This window comes from Onychomys torridus, chromosome 9 (genome assembly GCF_903995425.1).
Source record: "Onychomys torridus chromosome 9, mOncTor1.1, whole genome shotgun sequence".
Taxonomy (NCBI): domain Eukaryota; kingdom Metazoa; phylum Chordata; class Mammalia; order Rodentia; family Cricetidae; genus Onychomys; species Onychomys torridus.
The window spans coordinates 84040936-84060186 of NC_050451.1; the positions used below are offsets into that span (position 1 = coordinate 84040936).

The 19251-nt window shown below is 34.6% G+C and overlaps 1 protein-coding gene across 1 annotated transcript in view; it reads right to left on the reverse strand.

Annotated features, from left to right (window-relative positions):
• Window positions 1–19251, reverse strand: part of Klhl1 (kelch like family member 1) — a 351846-nt gene that overhangs the window by 19683 nt on the left and 312912 nt on the right. The window contains exons 8-9 of the mRNA XM_036199577.1: window positions 17761–17923; window positions 3794–4006 (exon numbers count right to left, since the gene is read on the reverse strand). Of these exons, the coding sequence (XP_036055470.1) occupies window positions 3794–4006; window positions 17761–17923 (376 nt within the window). The remainder of the gene's footprint in view (window positions 1–3793; window positions 4007–17760; window positions 17924–19251) is intronic.

Consider the following 19251-nt stretch of genomic DNA (forward strand, 5'->3'; position numbering starts at 1 on the left):
TGTTTGCTTTGTCTATTTTGGATGTGTTATTTTCTGTTTTATCTTATCTTTTATTTTATTATTATTACTTAGAAATGTTTTTATTTTCTAATGAGAGACAGAAAGGGAAAGGGGATGGGTGGGAGGGGAGTTGGTAAGAAACTTGGAGGAGTAGATGGAGGGGAAACTGTAATCAGGATTACTTATAGGAGAAAAAAAATTGTTGGGTGACAGTGATTCATGTCTTTAATCCCAGCAGTGCAGAGGCCTCTATGATTGTAGAATAGTCAAGTAAAGAAAATAAAGAATATATATATATACACACATATATATATATACATATATAATAAAATGAAAGAAATTAAAAAAATGTTTATTGAACAGACTAGTGTATGATCGTTTAAATTCAGATGAGCTGTAAGGCTGTAGATAGAACAGATACATTGACCACTAGGTGTTTGACTTGATTTTAAAAGCGTACAAATATCCTGAAGGGTAATAGTATTATCCCTATGGTAATAGTATTATTGTGAAGTTAATTTTCATGTCTTATTGAATTTTCAATTTTCTTAGAATTGTATGATTCTTTAAAATGAATCAAAGTTCCATCTCTACTATATTTATTATTATGCCATATACCTGTCCACTTTGATATTAGGTTGTACACAATAAAAGTAGGAGCAACCCAAATAGAAAATGTAAGCAAAATATTTATATATAAATGAGTAGGAGCAAAAAGATTACTCTTCTTAAAAATGATAACTTGTAGTCTTAAATTCTCCTAAAACTTAGTAATATTATGCAGTGAATTATCACTTATTAGGGTGAAGTTTTGTTATAAAACAGATGTTTATCACTTCCCCACACTGTTCTTAACTAATTCACTTCTCTCTTTCCCTGCCTTCTTAACTTTTTTGAGGTGCCAGTGTTCTTTATGCTCAATATGAACAATTGTGATAAGTTTTAGATAGCTGTGCTTATCACCATTATTACATAATGAGATTCTGTACTGATATAGAGGTAATATACATATATAAAAACATAGCATTAGACACTAAACTATTAGCAATTCTATTAATCTTTGATTATAATAATATACTAAAAGACCATTCACATTACATGCAGAAAATAGTTTTTCAGAGGCACCGTTTTGCATCTTGGTTTATTAATCCTTTACATGGGAAATCATCAATATGAAAATATGCTTTCTAATATACAAAAGTGCTTCAATTCTGACAACTAGTGCAAATTTGTCCAAGAAACATGATAACGTTGTGTGCTTCTGCTTTACTTAAGCTGTGCCTAACCACTGAATGCCTATAACTTGAAATAGCTTTGATATTTTAATCTAATTTTGCATGGTAAATGAATTCTGAGACTGAATAATTTATGCTTGTAAGAACAAATACCATTTCAGTACATTATAGAGTAAATTCGTATGGAATTCTTGAAGAAAATATCATTCTATTAACAGCATTTAGCTAAAATATGCAAGGTAGCAGCCTTATCATACACAACTATTCTTTCATTTTCCCAAGTATTTACTAGATGGAAGTGAATGTTCTTTCAGATCTTCAATAATTTTAAAATAAACTGCTGTCTGAGTGTTTACAAAAAGATTTCATCTATTGGATTATCGAACACTTCAGTGTAACACATGTAGATTTTTTGTTTCAGTAGATTAGAGAATGCTTAATAGGAAACATGGGATTGAGCAGTTCCTTCTCTGTCATCCATATACACAAACATATGTATTTCTCCCTCCATATACATATATATTCATATATATTGACATACATACATATAATAGGTAGTCATAAAGGCACAGTCTGTTTCACAGAAAAGCCATACTTTTCAACATTTTCTCTTTATAATATCCAATAAATCTCATAAATTTGAATATACTTTATTATGTACAAATTATTTCTTGCCAGTAAACTTGAATTCCGTAAAAAAAACAAAAAAACAAAAAAACAAAAAAAACTGTATATTTAGGAAAAACAACTTAGAAGAGATAAGTCATTTATTTCTTACCTACTGTCCCATTTTCAAGTCTAATTATTAAGAAAGGTCATGATTTCTTTATATTAAGATGATATTTGTCATATCTTCAATGCTATGTATGGAGCCTATATTGTTCCTAAGATATTCTGCTCCTAAGTTACTATGACAGTTTAGCCCATTTTTCACTGAAATATAATCTGAAGATCATTTTTATTTTGCCTGCAGGTAGATCCTTAAAATGAGTGAACAATCTCTTACCATGTCCTTCTCCTTTTAACGTAGAGTTAAATGTTTTAGCTTAGTCATGTCAGTCACAAAACCAAGGTGGCAACTCTATGGACATGTACTATGAGTAAGGAACAACAACATGGTATTCTACCCCCTGAGATTTAAGATTTAAAGGAGAATTAACTTATCTCAACTAATAAGCCAGATGTCTTGGTATTTCCTCTGTTCATTTCTGTGTGGATGAAGGTTGATGAACTAGAAAACTCACAAGCATTTGTGGTGATATTTTGCTTTTGATCTAACAAATAAAGCTTGCCTGAAGATCAGTGTGATGCTGAGGCTCTAGTTAGCCATAGAGGCCAGGCAGTGGTGGCATGCATCTTTAATCCCAGCACTTGGGAGGCAGAGGCAAACAGATCTCTATGAACTCAAGGCAAACCTGGGCTACACAAGATCAATGCAATTTAAAAGAGAAACAGAGCCAGGCAGTGGTGACTCACACCTTTGATCCCATCACTTGGGGTCTTGTGCCTTTACTCCCAGTACTAGGGAGGTGAAGACAGGAAGCAGTACGTCTGGGCAGAGAGAGGAATACAAGGCAGGAGAAGACTCATGCTTTTTCAGCTAGGGATTTCCTAGAGATAAGAACTAGTGGCTAGCTGCTCTGTTTTTCTGATCTTTCAGCATTTACCCCTATATCTGACTCCAAGGTTTTATTATTAAGACCAATTAGAATTTGTGCTACAAGCTTTGCTAAGGACTTACCAGTGTTTTCTCCAAACAGCAAAATAAGTCTAAGTGACCTAATACACCTATAAGCAATCCAGTATGTTTAAGTCTTATTTGACTAATTTTGAGGCCAAGGTACTGTATCACTTTGTCTCTGATGTATCTGGTACAAATTCATCCAGAATTATAAGACCATTTACATTTCCTACATAAACTAATGTTATGTGAAGTATACTAGCAATAATTCTATGTTGTTTCAAAATGGTGTTTTCAAACAAAGAAACCCATGACCCATATTTGAGATTCTAAGGGAATATAACAAATAACAAATAAAATAAACTGATAAAAGAGTAACTTCTGAAATAAATGTCAAACTTGTCTGTCTAGTAAATGGCAAATGTTCATCTCAGTCATCATTTAAAAAAAATAAAGCCCTCTATGGGCAGGCTTCTGGAATCCAGTGCCTGTGATGTGACACCTTGCACATCCATGGTGCAGTGTGAAGGGGCTTGGACCTGCCTAGGCTCAGTGTGCCGGGTTCTGCTGACTCTCCATAGGAGACCTCAATTTAATGGTTGTGTGGATGCAGGGTGGCTTGGGAGGGAGGGCTGGGGGATAGGAGGAGAGAGAAGGAGGGTCTCTGGATGGTATGTGGAAAATATTTAAGCTAATGTAAAGAAAGAGGCAACATGGAATACAATTGTTCACATGCTAGAGGAGGAGATGGAGAGGAAGGAAGAAAGAATGGAGGGAAGAAATGATGAAGGGAGAGTGAAAGATAGGGGGAGGAAAAATAATGACAGTACTTTCAGGAGTCATATTTTTTTTCTTCCTTAGTACCCTTGGGGTTTACCTTTCCACATAGTCCAGGAGCCGGGAACAGTGATTTGAAGCAGGAGCATCATGACCACCCACTGCATAAAGGAAACCATCACAGGTGGCCACTCCAACACCTCCTCTCCTCTTACACATTGGTGCACACATGCTCCACTTATTTGTGTGAGGATCATAGTATTCCATTGAACTCAAGCAAGAACTTCCATCTCGACCCCCAACAGAATACAACCTGAAAACAATTTAGAAAAATATTTAATATTATAGTTTGGATGGCAAAAATATAAAATTTATATTTAAAAACAAATTTCACAGTGTGAAATATATCTTAATGAAGGTAGTCTTACAATAATGCTATATAAATAGAATTCTTGTTATTGTTATATGCAATGTTCTATGTGAAATAATACAAAATAATTTTCTAATCGTAGATTCTATAAACATATTTGTTTACATATAACAGAAATGATAAAACAGAAATGATACATTAATTTGAATTAATACTTGGTAATATTTAATAGATGTTTTAAGATGTAGAATAAATTATAAGAAAGATGACCATCCTCTGAGGACTGTGATTATCTTACTTGCGATCAGTAATCATGCATGCTGCATGCACAGACACCACATTGCAGTGTCACAGTTTAGACCACTAAACAATGGAATATTCTAATGCATGTTGTCATAACAACCATCTTCCTTAGTGTGTGTTATGTAGTTTAAGCAAACTTCAGTTGTTTGAATGAATAATTCTGAAATTTATACTCATTTTGCTTTAGTTATGATACAAGCCTTCAAAAATAAGTTCTGCATCACTACTGAGATTAAATGTTTTAAAAATACATTGTATAACCTTCGAAAAATACTTCTTCTTTATGATAATTTATGAAGACCTCACTATATTTAAGAAAATTTTTACATATTTTTATTTACTCAATTAATATTTTTTGTATTGCTTCACACTACCCTATCTATCTATCGATCTATCTATCTATCTATCTATCTATCTATCTATCACACCTATTTATACATTGGCAACAAATTTAAAAGATCCTGCAATTCTAATGATGTATTCTAAATAAATAAAGCAGACCCATAGATGCTTTTATGGAAGTCTCTAAGTGCCACAACTCAGAATAAGTGTCGAGAAAGCCTTGCTGGGCATATGAATTATGTCTGCAATTTTAAGTAAACAATTAGAATATGTCTAAATGACACAATAATATTTGCACAAAAAGGAAGATCGCAATGGTGATTAAAACAGAGGTTAGGCCTCTGGAAAATGGAGGATTTTGAGACTGTCTAAACAGTTTTAGGAGCAGCAAAATCATCATACTGGAGGGAGCAGAAACGGATGCTGTTGTGACCTCTGGAGTTAATCATGGTGAACAGTAGCTGCAGGGCATGTAGCCATTACTTCTGATAGAAGCCTTGTGGACAGTTCCCATAGTAAAATATCAAGCAAAAAAAGCACAATTTATTTTTCTTTCAATACTATATTATCAAATTAGTCCTTAATCATGACTATTATCCTTAACCTGCTTGTACACTTAATTCTCCATTTTCAGTTTAAATATAGATGCATAGAATCAAGGCATTGCATATTATAGTTTTGAGGCTTTGGCTTTTCAACTCCATGCTCTAGTACTCTTTATTAATTCTACAATATGGTGTTTAAGCTGATTTCAAATATATATATTTTACAAAGCCATTGCTGATTCTCATGCTGCATGATGTGGTAAAATATGTCTGGTTGCCTGAGTGTTCTCTCTGTGACTATCATACAGCCTTGCTTGATCTCTCAGAAATTATCTGCTGCTCTCAATCTTATAATATGATGAAATTAAGCAACAGACGCATTTTAAATGATAAGCCTTGAACAATTTAGCTTGCAAAATCAACCAGAAGTAAAATAATCATCCTTAACACTTCATGAAATCTGAACCCATTTATTTCAATTTTATTTAAGTTGAACATCTAGTTCAAAAGAAGTATGCTATAATCCTGAAACATTGCCAAAAAGTATTAAATATAATTTGCAGAAATATTGCATAATTACCTCCAAGTAAAGTATATAACATGTAGATTGTCACTGGTTAAAAACTACATAGAAATTGGCCGGGTAGTAGTGGCACATGCCTTTCATCCCAGCACTCGGGAGGCAGAGCCAGGAAGATCTCTGTGAGTTTGAGTCCAGCCTGGTCTACAGAGCGAGATCCAGGACAGGAACCAAAACTACACTGAGAAACCCTGTCTCAAAAAACAGAAACAAAAACAAAAAAAAAGAAAAAATACATAGAAACTATAGAAACTATAGAAAATACACTATCATATTTTGAGTTTAAGTTGCTCTTCTTATTCATATACATGACATGAACAGTACATAAATCAAATATCTAAACCTAGCCTAGCATTGTTAATAAGTGGTAATAAAAACAATTCTGTTCAATATTATGTCAGATTTATTTTTGTTTCGGTTTTTGAAAATTTTATACACACACACACAGACACACACAGATATATATGTAGTATGAATCTTAAAGAGTCTTATTAGTAAAATAAACCTGGGGCCAGTTATTGGGGTGAACACTGGAAGATCAGAGAAGCAGAGCAAGCCACAGCTACCTCACCTCACCAGTTCCTCAGCTGATCCTGTTTCCTCAGACTGGAAACCTCTGTGTCCTCATCTGGAATGAATCTCAGCTGAACTGTGCTGCTCAAAGCCTAAGAGCTTAACCAGCCAGATGCTTTTAGTTCCAGGTCTTCATGCCTTATATATCTTTCTGGTTTTGCCATCGTTCCCTGGGATTAAAGGCTCACTTCTTTGGATTAAAGGTGTGTGTCACCATGCCTGGCTGTTTCCAATGTGGCCTTCAACTCACAGAGATCCAGAGGGATTTCTGCCTCTGGAAAGCTAGGATTAAAAGTGTGAGTGCCACCATTTTCTAGCCTCTGTATCTAGTGGCTGTTCTGTTCTCTGACCCCAGATAAATTTATTAGGGTGCACAATATTTTGGGGAACACAATACCACAATATATATATATATATATATATATATATATATATATATATATATGCAACAATATACAGAAGAAACAAATGATAATTGCATCTACTAGAACTAAATCATGACAGCTAATAGAATATCATGTTAATACATGGCTGATAAGGATTTGAATAGTGGGTTAGTATTTTAAATCTATAAAGAGAAGCCTAGGACTGTATTGGCAAACACACACCCATAGACACACACACACACACAGACACACAGACACACACACACACACACACACACACACACACACACACACACACACACACACACACAAACACAGAGAATTAAAATAATTGATGAAAATCTTGAAAACTTCCAAAACCTGAAGAATAAATACTTCCAAACCTGATTTAAGATGTCCTCAATAACTGTAATACAAAAGACAAAGACACACAAAATTTGATAAATTACAGGCTAATATCTCTCAGAATATATATTTAAAGATATAGAAACCAGTAGCAAAGTGAATTCAGCACTGCATGAAATGGGCAGAGGGGTCTTTATAACCAGGTTGGAAAGAGGGGGCAATATACGAACATCAATTACAGTTCATTGATGCACATTCACAGAATAAAAGATAAAAGTTACATTTCTACAAGTACAAATAAAGGAATTTCAAATGATATATCAGACTTCCACACTGAAACTATCCAATAAAATAAATCATGATAGATTTTAACAAATCAAATTTGGCAAGTGGAAAATCTTTTCAAACAGGAGGAATGAGTGACATAAATATTTCACTTTTTGCAGAATATAATAACCTATTGCTATAAATTAAACTTTTGTATAAAGTTAAATATTAACTCTATTCACATACTTTTCAGTAACAGCATTTTAAAAAATATTTTACATGGAAATAAATGTTTCTACAAAGTTCATAGATTACATTATTAACTTCTTTGATATAATTACTTTTAAATCCACCTGAGGTAAAAATCTACTAACACATTTTATATACAATGAAAAAATTTGTTTAATGTGTGAATAAAAAATATATTATTTTATAGATATGTATCAAATTATTTAAGATATGCTATATATCAGTTTTAAACTAATTTAATGACTTGAACTACATAATTTAGTTTAGTGAAAATTTACATAATTTTCTACTGGAATATGTTATAATTTTTGTACTACCCAAACAATCCTATGTTTAACAATCTAAAGAACAATTAGTATAATTTTACAACATAAAATTAATAAGAGATATTAGAAAAATTGATAGCAGAAAATACACTATATACTATAAAATAATTTTTTTTTAAAAATTGTGGATTGCGATTGATTTAAAAATATAACAATGTCTTTATTCACTCTTCTATGAATGCAGTATGAAAACTAATAGGTGTGTTTCCACAATGGCAAAAGAAATCTAAGTAATTGTTTTGTGAACATACCTAATAGACCAAATTTATTTGTAATCTTCTAATCTTCCTTCTTTCTTTCCTTCCTTCTTTCTTTCTTTCTTTCTTTTTCTTTTCTTTTTTTTTGAGACAGGGTTTCTCTGTATAGTTTTGGTGCCTGTCCTGGGTCTAGCTCTGTAGAGCAGGCTGGCCTCAAATTGTAATCTACTTATTTCTAAACAAACACTAAATGACAAAGAACTAAAAGGTAAAAGTAAATAAAAATAATTTATTATATTGATCACTAAAACCATAACAACCAAGGATAGAAATAACCCAAGTGAGCTGCTAGAAAAATGTTACCGTGTGAACACAGACTTTTCTGAACAATTAGCCTGTGTATCCTCAGATGCCCCTCTACATCTATGCGATCATGGACAAATTAGATGTTGGGATGCAGAAGAGCAGAGAAGATTCCAACCCTGAGGTAAATGAGCTGACAACGTACGAAGTGGCAGCTGACAGTTTCACAGCAAGAAAGGAAACGACATTTCAAGTCAGCACGGAAATCTGAGTAAATCTGCAGAATGAAGAAACGCAGGGGCAGCAGTACACAGAGGAAAAGCATGTGGAGAGACGTGGCTGATGAAAGGTAACAGCGGGGATGTATAAAACATGGTGCTGGGAAAGGATGGGAGGGAGTGATGCAAACGGAAGAGAAAGAGAGGAAGAATGAAAGAGGTGTGGAGGCCAAGATGCGAAGTTGAGATTTCATTCTGAACCTACAAGGAAAAGCCACCAAAGAAACACCCTCAAGGAATCATCAGGCTTTTTCTTCAGTTTGCAATGAATTTTGAGCAGCACACATCTTTCATGGTAGAACTGGCATATGACACAGACATATACTTGACTTTAAGTCTTGCTTTGCTGAGAGTAACAAGCATCCAAATATTCCCCACTATTTTCTATTTCTTCTGTGTTTAATTAGCATAAAGACATTTTTACATTATGTTTTGGGATCAAGTTTCCATGCAATCATATCTAGTTAATGCATGCCCAAGAAAGACAGTGCTACTGAATTTATATTGTCAGGTTAACTTCAGCGACTCTGGGAAATAAATCCTGTATTGTTGTGATATAGGTTCAAATGTTTAGAGGAGTGTAATGAGGAGACTCAGGCTGCCTTTCTTCATTGATTGACTCTACAGTTTGGAGATATGGTTTTGGTCTGATACTATGTATTTAAGACTGGCATTCAGCTCACAACAGTCCTTCTGTTTCAGCTCCCCAGCATCCTGTGTGCTGGTGTTACAACCATGCAACAGGAAGCCCAGTTCCGGTTTCCACTCTTAGCTGTATTGCTTCTGTGTCAAAAGAGTGCGATCAAACCCTCTTTTTAATCTGCTGTTTTCAGAAACTGGTAGAAGACCAGTGCCCCAGATTCTTTCATAGAAATGTGAATACAAAACAAGTCACCCTGAAAGTCTCCTGTCACCATTTATTTGTTTCCCAATGATGATGGAGAAAGACTGAGGTAAGAACTCATCACCTTTGAGTGTGCTTCACACCTTGAGGAGTCTTCAGTTTAGGACATGCTAATCGTTTAAAAGAGAACTTCAAGTGATTGTTTAAACTTGGTCTTGAAGGAAAATGATACTTTCATTTCACTTCAGAAACAAATCGGCTTTCTGCCCTAAAGAAATTTTCCTACAGTCTTCTTGCTTTGCCATGAAAATATAGGGTGGATATAAATAGTCATTACTTGTTCAAAACAGAGTATTGCCTAGTTATCCTCTGGTCCAAGAAAGTTCCAAGTTGGAGAGCTGGATGGAAGAAGCAAGAGAAGGAAGGCAAGATGAGTGGAACACAGAGTGTCCTTAGAATTCCATTGTGTTGCACAGCTTGCCACAGCTGTGCATTTATTGAAGTGCAGGAACATGAAAATTCTTAACTGGTAAGATTTGAGAAGACACTCATTATTTCAGGTGGTCATATCCATGACTAAAATTCCTGCCTATATTGTCATATCAATGTGAGTGATTGGTTCACTCACACATGGTAACACATGATTCTTTACAATAGGAAGCCCTGATACGAAAGTGACACAGGACACCAAAAGGAGTAAGTTGTCATCAGGAAGTGACCTCAATCTCCTACTACAAATCTAAGCCATTTTCGATCTCTCTATGTCTAGGAAAGCCATGCTTCCTCTACCCTTTGTGTCCTTCTGCTTCTCCTTTTCCTTAACAATAAAATCAAGTGCTTTTTCACACCAGGAACACTTCCCAATTCCACATTTTTTTGTACTTGAAATGTAACTTTCTTAATAATCAGAGGTACAGTTCCTTACCATTTTTCATAGTTAAATTAAAGGTATAAATACGAGATTCTAATGTAATTTTCAAAAAAAAAATTAAGTTTTGGCCAAATACATTGAAATTTCTTTTAACATAAATATATTAAGTTTCTTAAAAACATCAGATACCCAGCCTTGTGGGTAATAACTACTAGTGACAAACTGTAGGGTAAGGACTCTAAAGCAGATCTCTAGATCTAGTGCAGTTCTTTGTTTTTTTTAAATACATGCAAAATCCTTTAATCTGATCCAAAGACAATCTGTTTACATCAGGGATGAATGCTCCTGCTTGATCTTCTCATGCGAACTGCTTATTGCAGAATTTCCCACTAAGCTCCCAGCCAGGTGGGTGACTGATTTTATTACTGCTTACTAAGAAATCTTGATGTAGATTGCAGAGTCAGCCTTAGTCTTGCTGTGCCCGCCACACGGGCCTGAAGAACACGGTTACCTGCTAAGAGCTGACAGAGCTCAGTTAACTTTACTTATTAGGAGGCACCCATTTTATAACTGGATATTTTAAATATACAAAATAGTTAGGTATATTTACCGCATTTTAAAACTTAAGTAAAATTAAATGTCAAACCTAGTAGATGGACACTTCAAACCTTGGTTTTGGACACCCTCTAGTCAGCTGTTCTAGAGGGGCAGGCAGCTTCTTTGTTCTTGCTGGTTACTGGTTACTATTTCTAGTTAATAGAATTTAAGATCCTGACAGATAGGTGGGTTCCTTGGCTGTATTATCTTTGCCATTAGATATTTTAAAATTAAAAATAAATAAAATCTAGTTCTTCCTTCCAGATTTTTTTTTAACTGAAGATTCATCTGAAAATGTCACTGAGAAAACTTCCCACTAATGTTTGCTGCAGCAAGACAAACAAGTGACAGGCGTCAGGCACCTATCTTTGGATCACAAAAGGAAGAAAAAGTAACTTTGACTTGGTGAGCTAAAGGCAGTCTCAGTGAAAATATGAATATTAGACAAGATTTTTAGACAGTAGGAAATAATACTAATTATGCCATCTACAATTTAGACAGACCTTAAAGTCCTTAAAATCCACCCTTGGCCTGTATTGAAGACAACATCTTCCAAGACTGAAATAGGAAGGAACTGACAGGAAATAGAAAACTGAGATGGACTAGTATTGCCTTTTGTGCTCAGTGGTTTTCAGGTCTGCTCTACCAAGTCACACTTTTCACTACTGGATTAAAGCCACCACTTTAAGCAAATAATTATTATTTTTTTCCCAGAGCTGAGGACCAAACTCAAGGCCTTGCTCTTGCTAGGCAAGCACTCTACCACTGAGCTAAATCCCCAACCCCGCAAATAATTATTTTATGCAATCTTTGAGCAGTCAGAGATTATTATTTAGCAAGAAAGAATATACATAAAATTATAAAGCGAACTTGGGTCTCTGTTTCCAACCATTTCCCATATTAGGTTATGGCCTTGGACATGTTGTCTAGCCAATCTTTTGTGTCTCATTTTTCATAACAAATTTATTTTTTATGCATTACATACTTTTGTACTTGACACATATTGTACTCTGATATTGGAATGTTTCTCTATTTGATAAGAATCAGACACTCCACGAGGTTTCACCTGTGATAAGAATTAATATCATTTGTTAGTTAGTATACATGAGGTATAGAGTTTGACCCCGAGCATTGTCTGAATAAGGCATGCTGAATCCCAGAAGCAAAAAGTGTCAGGAGTTCAAGGATATCCCTAATTCTAAAGCAAATCTGAACCCATCAGACTATTAGAGACCCTGTTTCAAAAATACATTCACTGGAAAATCAAACAAAATATTTTCCCAGGAGATAGTGTATTAATCTCCCATCTCTAAATGAGCAGTTTTCATTCTCTTCTATTTATGTTTTTAAAATTTATGATTCTGATATGGATTAAAGCAAACTGGGGTTCTAACATTAAGAAAAATAATATCAGTTTTGAATATAAAAATGAATCTTCCCCAGGAAGTATAATACAGGGATGGGTCTTGAAGATAAAGGAACAGAGGTCATGGTAGATAAGTTACACATCAATTCTTTTTACATTATTCTTAAGCTAAATGCGTCATATTGTATGTAAATTACAGTAGCTACCAGAATTACTAAAATGAAGTTCCAAGAGAATGGATGAGTGCCTGATGAAATATAAGACTGAGCTGAGTACTTTTATTTTTGTTATGTTTTTCAGATTCTATAGGGATGGTATCACATATTTAATGAAATTCAAGCCAAACTGAGGTATTGTTCAGACTATACCAGTAGTCATGTTGGGAGATGACATAAAAACAAGCAAACAATCAGAAAAAATTAACTAGAATTCAAATATTCAAATAACAAAATCAAAGTGGTGATAAAAAAAGAAAAAAACATAAACACATATACATTTATATAGCATATCTGTGCTTTATATACGCACAGACATATATTTTGGACTTTGGGGAGTCTGGCATTATGATCAACCTCCCTCCTCCCATGCTGCAATGTTAGTAAATCTTCAGTTGCATTTTCTCAATCTGCTAAGTAAATCTCTGGCTTTAAATAAATTTAAGGTGACAAAGATGAACTATTAACTTAATATACTTTATTGTAAGTTTATTTCATGGATTCAGTATTATTTTGCATTTGATCTGTCTGAACACATCAGTTTTAAAATCTAAGGATTTTTTTATTTTTATACAAAAATAGTAGAATAAATAATCTACATTTAAGATGACTACTGCTTAGTATTTATGATTCTTAATTGAAAGAATTGTAAACATCAAAGACATAATACCTAATATAGAATGACACCAAAGTGATGCGTGAAAATCAGAGGAAATCTTCCATTTGCATATGGGAGAAAATGCCCAAACAGCTGTCAGAGATGAGAGAATTCCTTGCTATGATTTTGAAGTGAAAGATTCCCTTGTAATGATTACATTTCTAACATAAGAAAATCACCTAGACATGAAGAGAGTCAGAACACTGAAGCTGTTAAAACACTGTCTAGTTTTAAGAAAAGATTCTCAAATCAAAGCTACATTGCTTCAGTTTAAAGGACAAAGATGGTTGCAAGTATAATATGAAACCATTCCAAATAGTTTCATATTTTGAAGGCATGTACTGAGATAAAATATAAACAATTCCAAGAAAATAAATTAAAATAATATTAGTTGCTGGAGGCCTTGCTCCACAAGGGTTTGAGGACCTGGAACGGATGTGTGCAGTTGGGACCAAGAGACTATGGCTACCTGCTGTAGCTCAATCAAGTGTCCCCAAAATGCTTGAGCCATCTTTTATTTATATAGTGTCAGTGGTTTGCATGAACAGTTTGACAGCCAGTTTTTACATCCTAAGTTTCTAAAAACAGTAACAATAATTACCATTTTGTTTCCTACCTCTTTTGCTTTCCATCTCTCAACTCTCCCACAGGTAACCATTACCCTTTTTTTTTTTAACCTATATCTCTATGATCAGAAGCATAAGTATTTTTGCAAGCTACAAAGGAACTTCTCTAATGAGGCACACCTAGAGGCAGAAGAGTGTTCCTGATTGGCAGCACATGCGGTTACAGCATCATACAGGGAGATAGTTTTGTCTCTTGTGGTTAATATTTATATCTGGTAGTTTCTGGGTGCTCATGATCACCACACCAGCCAAAGCTGGATCAATCCATTCTACATTTTGTAAATACTCCATCCCCTCTGGTGGCAAACTAGATTTTTCCATTTATCCTATAGACACCATGACCTGGAAACTTACTCTTAATAGTTGGTGTTGTTTTCCCTTGTCTTATCTCTATCTCCCTTATGTTCTTCCGGTATTGGCACAGTTATTAGAAATGAGGGAACAGTGGGTTTCTGTGAATGCTCCTTGTTCCCATTAACTCTTGATATCATTTATTTAATATCATTCCTTTAAAGCTCCTATGGTTAAAATCACTCTTTCCACAACAGTTATACAAATGTGCAATATTAAGTTTCATGGCCTACTATGACTAATTAACACCAGCAGTATGGCTAGCACGGTGAAGGCAAGGATAGCACATATTGCACATGCTCATGGGGGCATACCCTGAATTATACAGTAAACTGTCCACATGCTCTTCCAAAGGGGTCAGGATCTCCAGGGGCTTTGCCACAGGATAGACACTCATGCTTTCTCAGGCATTGTTGCTCGAAGAAGTTGCATGTCTCCTGCCAATTAGTATCTAACTTTATTATATGGCATGAATGACAGTATTGGAGTAAAGTGAAATTCCTGAAGATATCATGAACTGGGGCTGAACACTAACTTGTGTAATGAATGCACTTGAAAGGGGGTATCAAATAAACTCAATAGACATTTAACGTATATTTCAAAAACTGGGACTAGACTCTCTAAGCATGCATTATTATTAAGGCTGGTGAATATTTACTATAAATATACAAAATTAATATATTTAAAAACAAGCTCATGAAGAATAGCTCTGATACAAGAAAGTTATCAAAACAATCTAAAATAAAATAAGCTGTCATTCAAACAGTGATGCCTTTGTATTTCATTGCACATCAATGTAACAAATGAATTAGGATAATGTAGCATACAGAACACCAAATACCCAAAAGGAGTTTCTCATTGTAGATAATAATCAAAACAGTAAACATGTAAAATGAAGAAAAGATATCAAAATCTCCAAAAGAAAGTACCAAGTAGCATAAAAAGGGAGACTTTGAAGACTTTGAAGACAAGCATTAAACATCACTGTCATGAAGGCAGGTACAGGCTTTTATTATTGCTTTAGTGTGTGCTTCTCTTCCACCAAAGCATACGGTATGTGAGTAAAAGTCGAAGAGAATAACATAATCAGTTAACAAAACAGTGATTATAGTAACACACATAATGTATCTTCCACTTTAGTTCTGTGTGTTCAATATATGAACAACCATCTAACATAAAATATTCAAAAATATAAACCAATGTGAATAAATTGAATCATCTTTGACAACATTGAACATCATTTCACACTTACAGAATGATTGTATTTAAAATAAATACGCTGCCATATTCTCAGGAAAATATTTGAAAGATTCTACATTTTATTCAAACTGAAATGTGTATTTATATACAAGTTAAATCTTAAGGATGATTTGGGCTGAGTTTTTTTAAAAAATGAGATTTATACTAAATACAGGTAAAAGGACATCAAAAAGATCCAATCAAGGGAAAATATGAAAATGATACAAAAATGATTTTCTTTGAATAAAATAGAATATTTAGTATAATATTTTAGTATACTCCTACATGTGTATATGTACCTTTTTAAAACAGTTTTTTTTTGCCAAAAATTATCTGAATGTTAAGAGTATGACTTATGCCAAAAATAAACCTGTCTGAAGTAGCTCAAAAATAATAAAAATACAAGGCTATAAATGCATTACCTGGAAACTGTTAAAGTGGAAAGAATTAACAAATATACTATCGCCAGGTGGTGGTGGCACATGCCTTTAATTCCAGCACTTGGGAGGCAGAGGCAGGCAGGTATCAGTGAGTTAGAGGCCAGCCTGGTTTACGAAGTGAGCTCCAGGACAGTCAGGACTTTTACACATGGGAAACCCTGTCTCAAAAAACAAAAACAAAACAACAACAACAAAACCCACAAAGAAAACAAACAAAAAACACAATTATGCTTTAGCTAACAAAATTGCACTCAGCTTTTAAATAAGACCATGAAATAGTTTGCACAATTGTTCCAGTTTAAGTAACCATCTTTAAAACAAACAAACAAACAAATTAGAGCTCTGTAAAGAAGGGGAGATTTTCATCCCCAGTGGAGCAAAGAAAAAAGATGAAATAAAGGTGTGAAGGAGAGATTTACATTTTCTGTGTCATTTCTTCCCCTTATAAATACACAGTGCAAGGAATCATCTATCAGTGAGGGGAGAAGGCAGTGACTATGGAGCTTTGTCACAGATCATTATCTTGCATGCACAAGAAATTATGGGCAATGCAGTATCTCACATCACCCAAGTCCTAGCATGAATGTATGGCATGCATTCCCAGACTTGATTCTCTGTCAAGTTAGATACTACAGTCCTTGGTCAGGAGGATGCCTGCAGTTTTCAGTGATGTCCTACCACCAGGTAAATCACAGAAATCCAATACAGAGAATGGAGCTTTGGTACCATCATGAGATGTTTGGAGATTAACCATAGCCAGTATGCATAGATACAATGATTTTCAAATTTATAATTACTACATAAAATCTGCCAGTTACTAGTTACATTTAATTTATTTATATAAACAATTATTTCAACAATGATGAGGAAGGACAGTGTGCAGAAAACTGAAGGCGAAATGGGATACCTTAAGGCTCAGGTATCTATTCAATAGAGGAAACAAAAATGATTACAAGAGCCAAAGGGGGAAGATGATTATAGCAAACAGTGTCTACCGCATCAACAGGACCAATGCATGTATGAACTCACAGAAACTGTGACAGCATGTGCAAGACCTCAGATGTTCAAAGCCGAGAAAATTTTCACACTGAAAAGAGGAAGTGGATGCAAAGTCCCACTTCTAATCAAGAAGCACTTCACATTTAATACCTGCTAGCAAGGAGAAAATCAGATTTTTCCAATGGGGTGACATGGGCATATCAAAAACATCCCATGATTAGAAGTAATTGGCCAACATGAAATAAATTGCATGGTTGTTTATTGTCTTTTTGTGGGCTCTTTAGCTGTTTTAAATTTTGTATGAGTCTTATTGGTTTCCTGTTTGTTTATATTTAGAATTCCACTGTGGTGTTTTTATTGCTATTGGAGAAGGAGAGCTAGCTTGATGGATAGGGACGTATGGAGGTTCTGAGATGAGTTGAGAAAAAGGAAAATATAACCAAAATATATTGTATGAAAACAATAAAAAATTCTGTCGATTTTTGAGAATTACTAATTTAAGGGTGTGAAAAGACAGGTTGAAAAGTAGACAGATGGGTACAATCATACAGTGAAAGTACAATAAACACAATATCTTTATTAACTTTTTGAAGGCTACTTAATTATTTTACTCAAAGTTTAGAAATATTCTCATAACATACACTTAATATTCCTGGGATTAACAATTAATATTGGAAAAGTTTAGTTTATTTTGTGTGGTAAATATACATACCTTTATTTTAAAAATTATTCTAAAATACTACCACTCAATTATTTTTTTCTTAACCTATTAAAAAATTTCAGAAAAATTTACTCACTTGCCGTTCAGTGCTGCTACTCCAACAGTGCTCCGAGCAATGGACATACTGGCTACATATGTCCATTGCTGGCTCTGCGGATCCCACCTTTCCACCGTGTTCAGATAGCTCCAGCCGTCATGGCCTCCCACTGCATAAATAGGCCCTTCAAGCACAGTGACGCCTAAAACATTAAAGAGAAAATAAATAATGTGCTTGTAGTTAACAATATCACATTGTGCAGAGAAAGGGTGTTATGAAATTACATTTGGAGGGATCTTTTGTATTTGTATTGATTACAGAATGTGGAATTTGATTTTCATTGTGTGTGTTTCCTTATCCCGCTGTTTTCATGAATGAGTTGGGTAGCCTTTCTACCTTTCCTTTTGTGAATGAGTTTTGATGCTGAGGCTATTGTAAAATTGAGTACATTTAGCTGACTTGTTTCTTCTGATTGATGAAATTTCAAAAATGATCAAAATATGATGACAATTTCAGTATCTGTGGTACACAGAATCAAAAAGATATCCAGTAAATGTTTAGTTGTACTGGTCCTTTCCTTTCAGTACATGGATCCTTTCTATGTGAGACTCATGAAAATGTTAAATCTTGGTGTCAGTCTCTTCAGCAGGACTGGAGTCTTGCTACTTTGACTTAGTGTGTGAATGTATGGAAGAAGTAAAAATCAATGCTGCCTTTCCTTCTTTTCCCTTTGAAAATTTACAACTCAAATCCTGCCTACTATTTCCCCTCTGATCCTCTCAAGAATCTGACTTACATGTTTTATTCTGCTTTAAGGGTTATACTTTGTAGAAGCCCTGCTCCTATCCAAGTGCTGTACTGAGGCCACAGCTAAATTATATGATCTAGTGAGCTTTGTTGTTGAGTATACATATTTATCATATTTACCATAGCATTTGATCATTGTTTATATGTGTTTTAATTTTTCCAAAATCTCTACTACCAACATAGGAACATTTCTCATTTTCATTATGTTGTACCTTTTCTCCACTAAGACTTAACTAAATTAATGATCTGTAGCATGAATCTTAAAGAGTCTTATTAACAAAATCAAACCCGAGGCCAGTTATTGGTGTGAATGCTGGAAGATCAGAGAAGCAGAACAAACCACAGCTACCTCACCTCGCCAGTTAGTTCCTCAGCTGGTCTTGTCTCCTCAGACTGCAAGCTTCTGAGTCCTCATCCAGAATGGCTCTCAGCTGAACTGCATTGCTCCCAAGCCTAAAAGCTTAACCAGCCAAATGCTTCTAGTTTCTTGTCTTCACGTCTTATATAATTTTTCCCTTTCTGCCTCCACTTCCTGGGATTAAAGGTTCACTTTCTGGGATTAAAGGCATGTGTCACCATGCCTGGCTGTTTCCATGTGGCCTTGAACTCAAAGAGATAAACCTGGCTCTGCTTTCCAAGTGCAGGGATTAAAGGTGTGCACCACCACCGCCCAGCTTCTGCTATGGCTTGCTCTGACCCATTTTCTAGCCACCATTTTTGGCT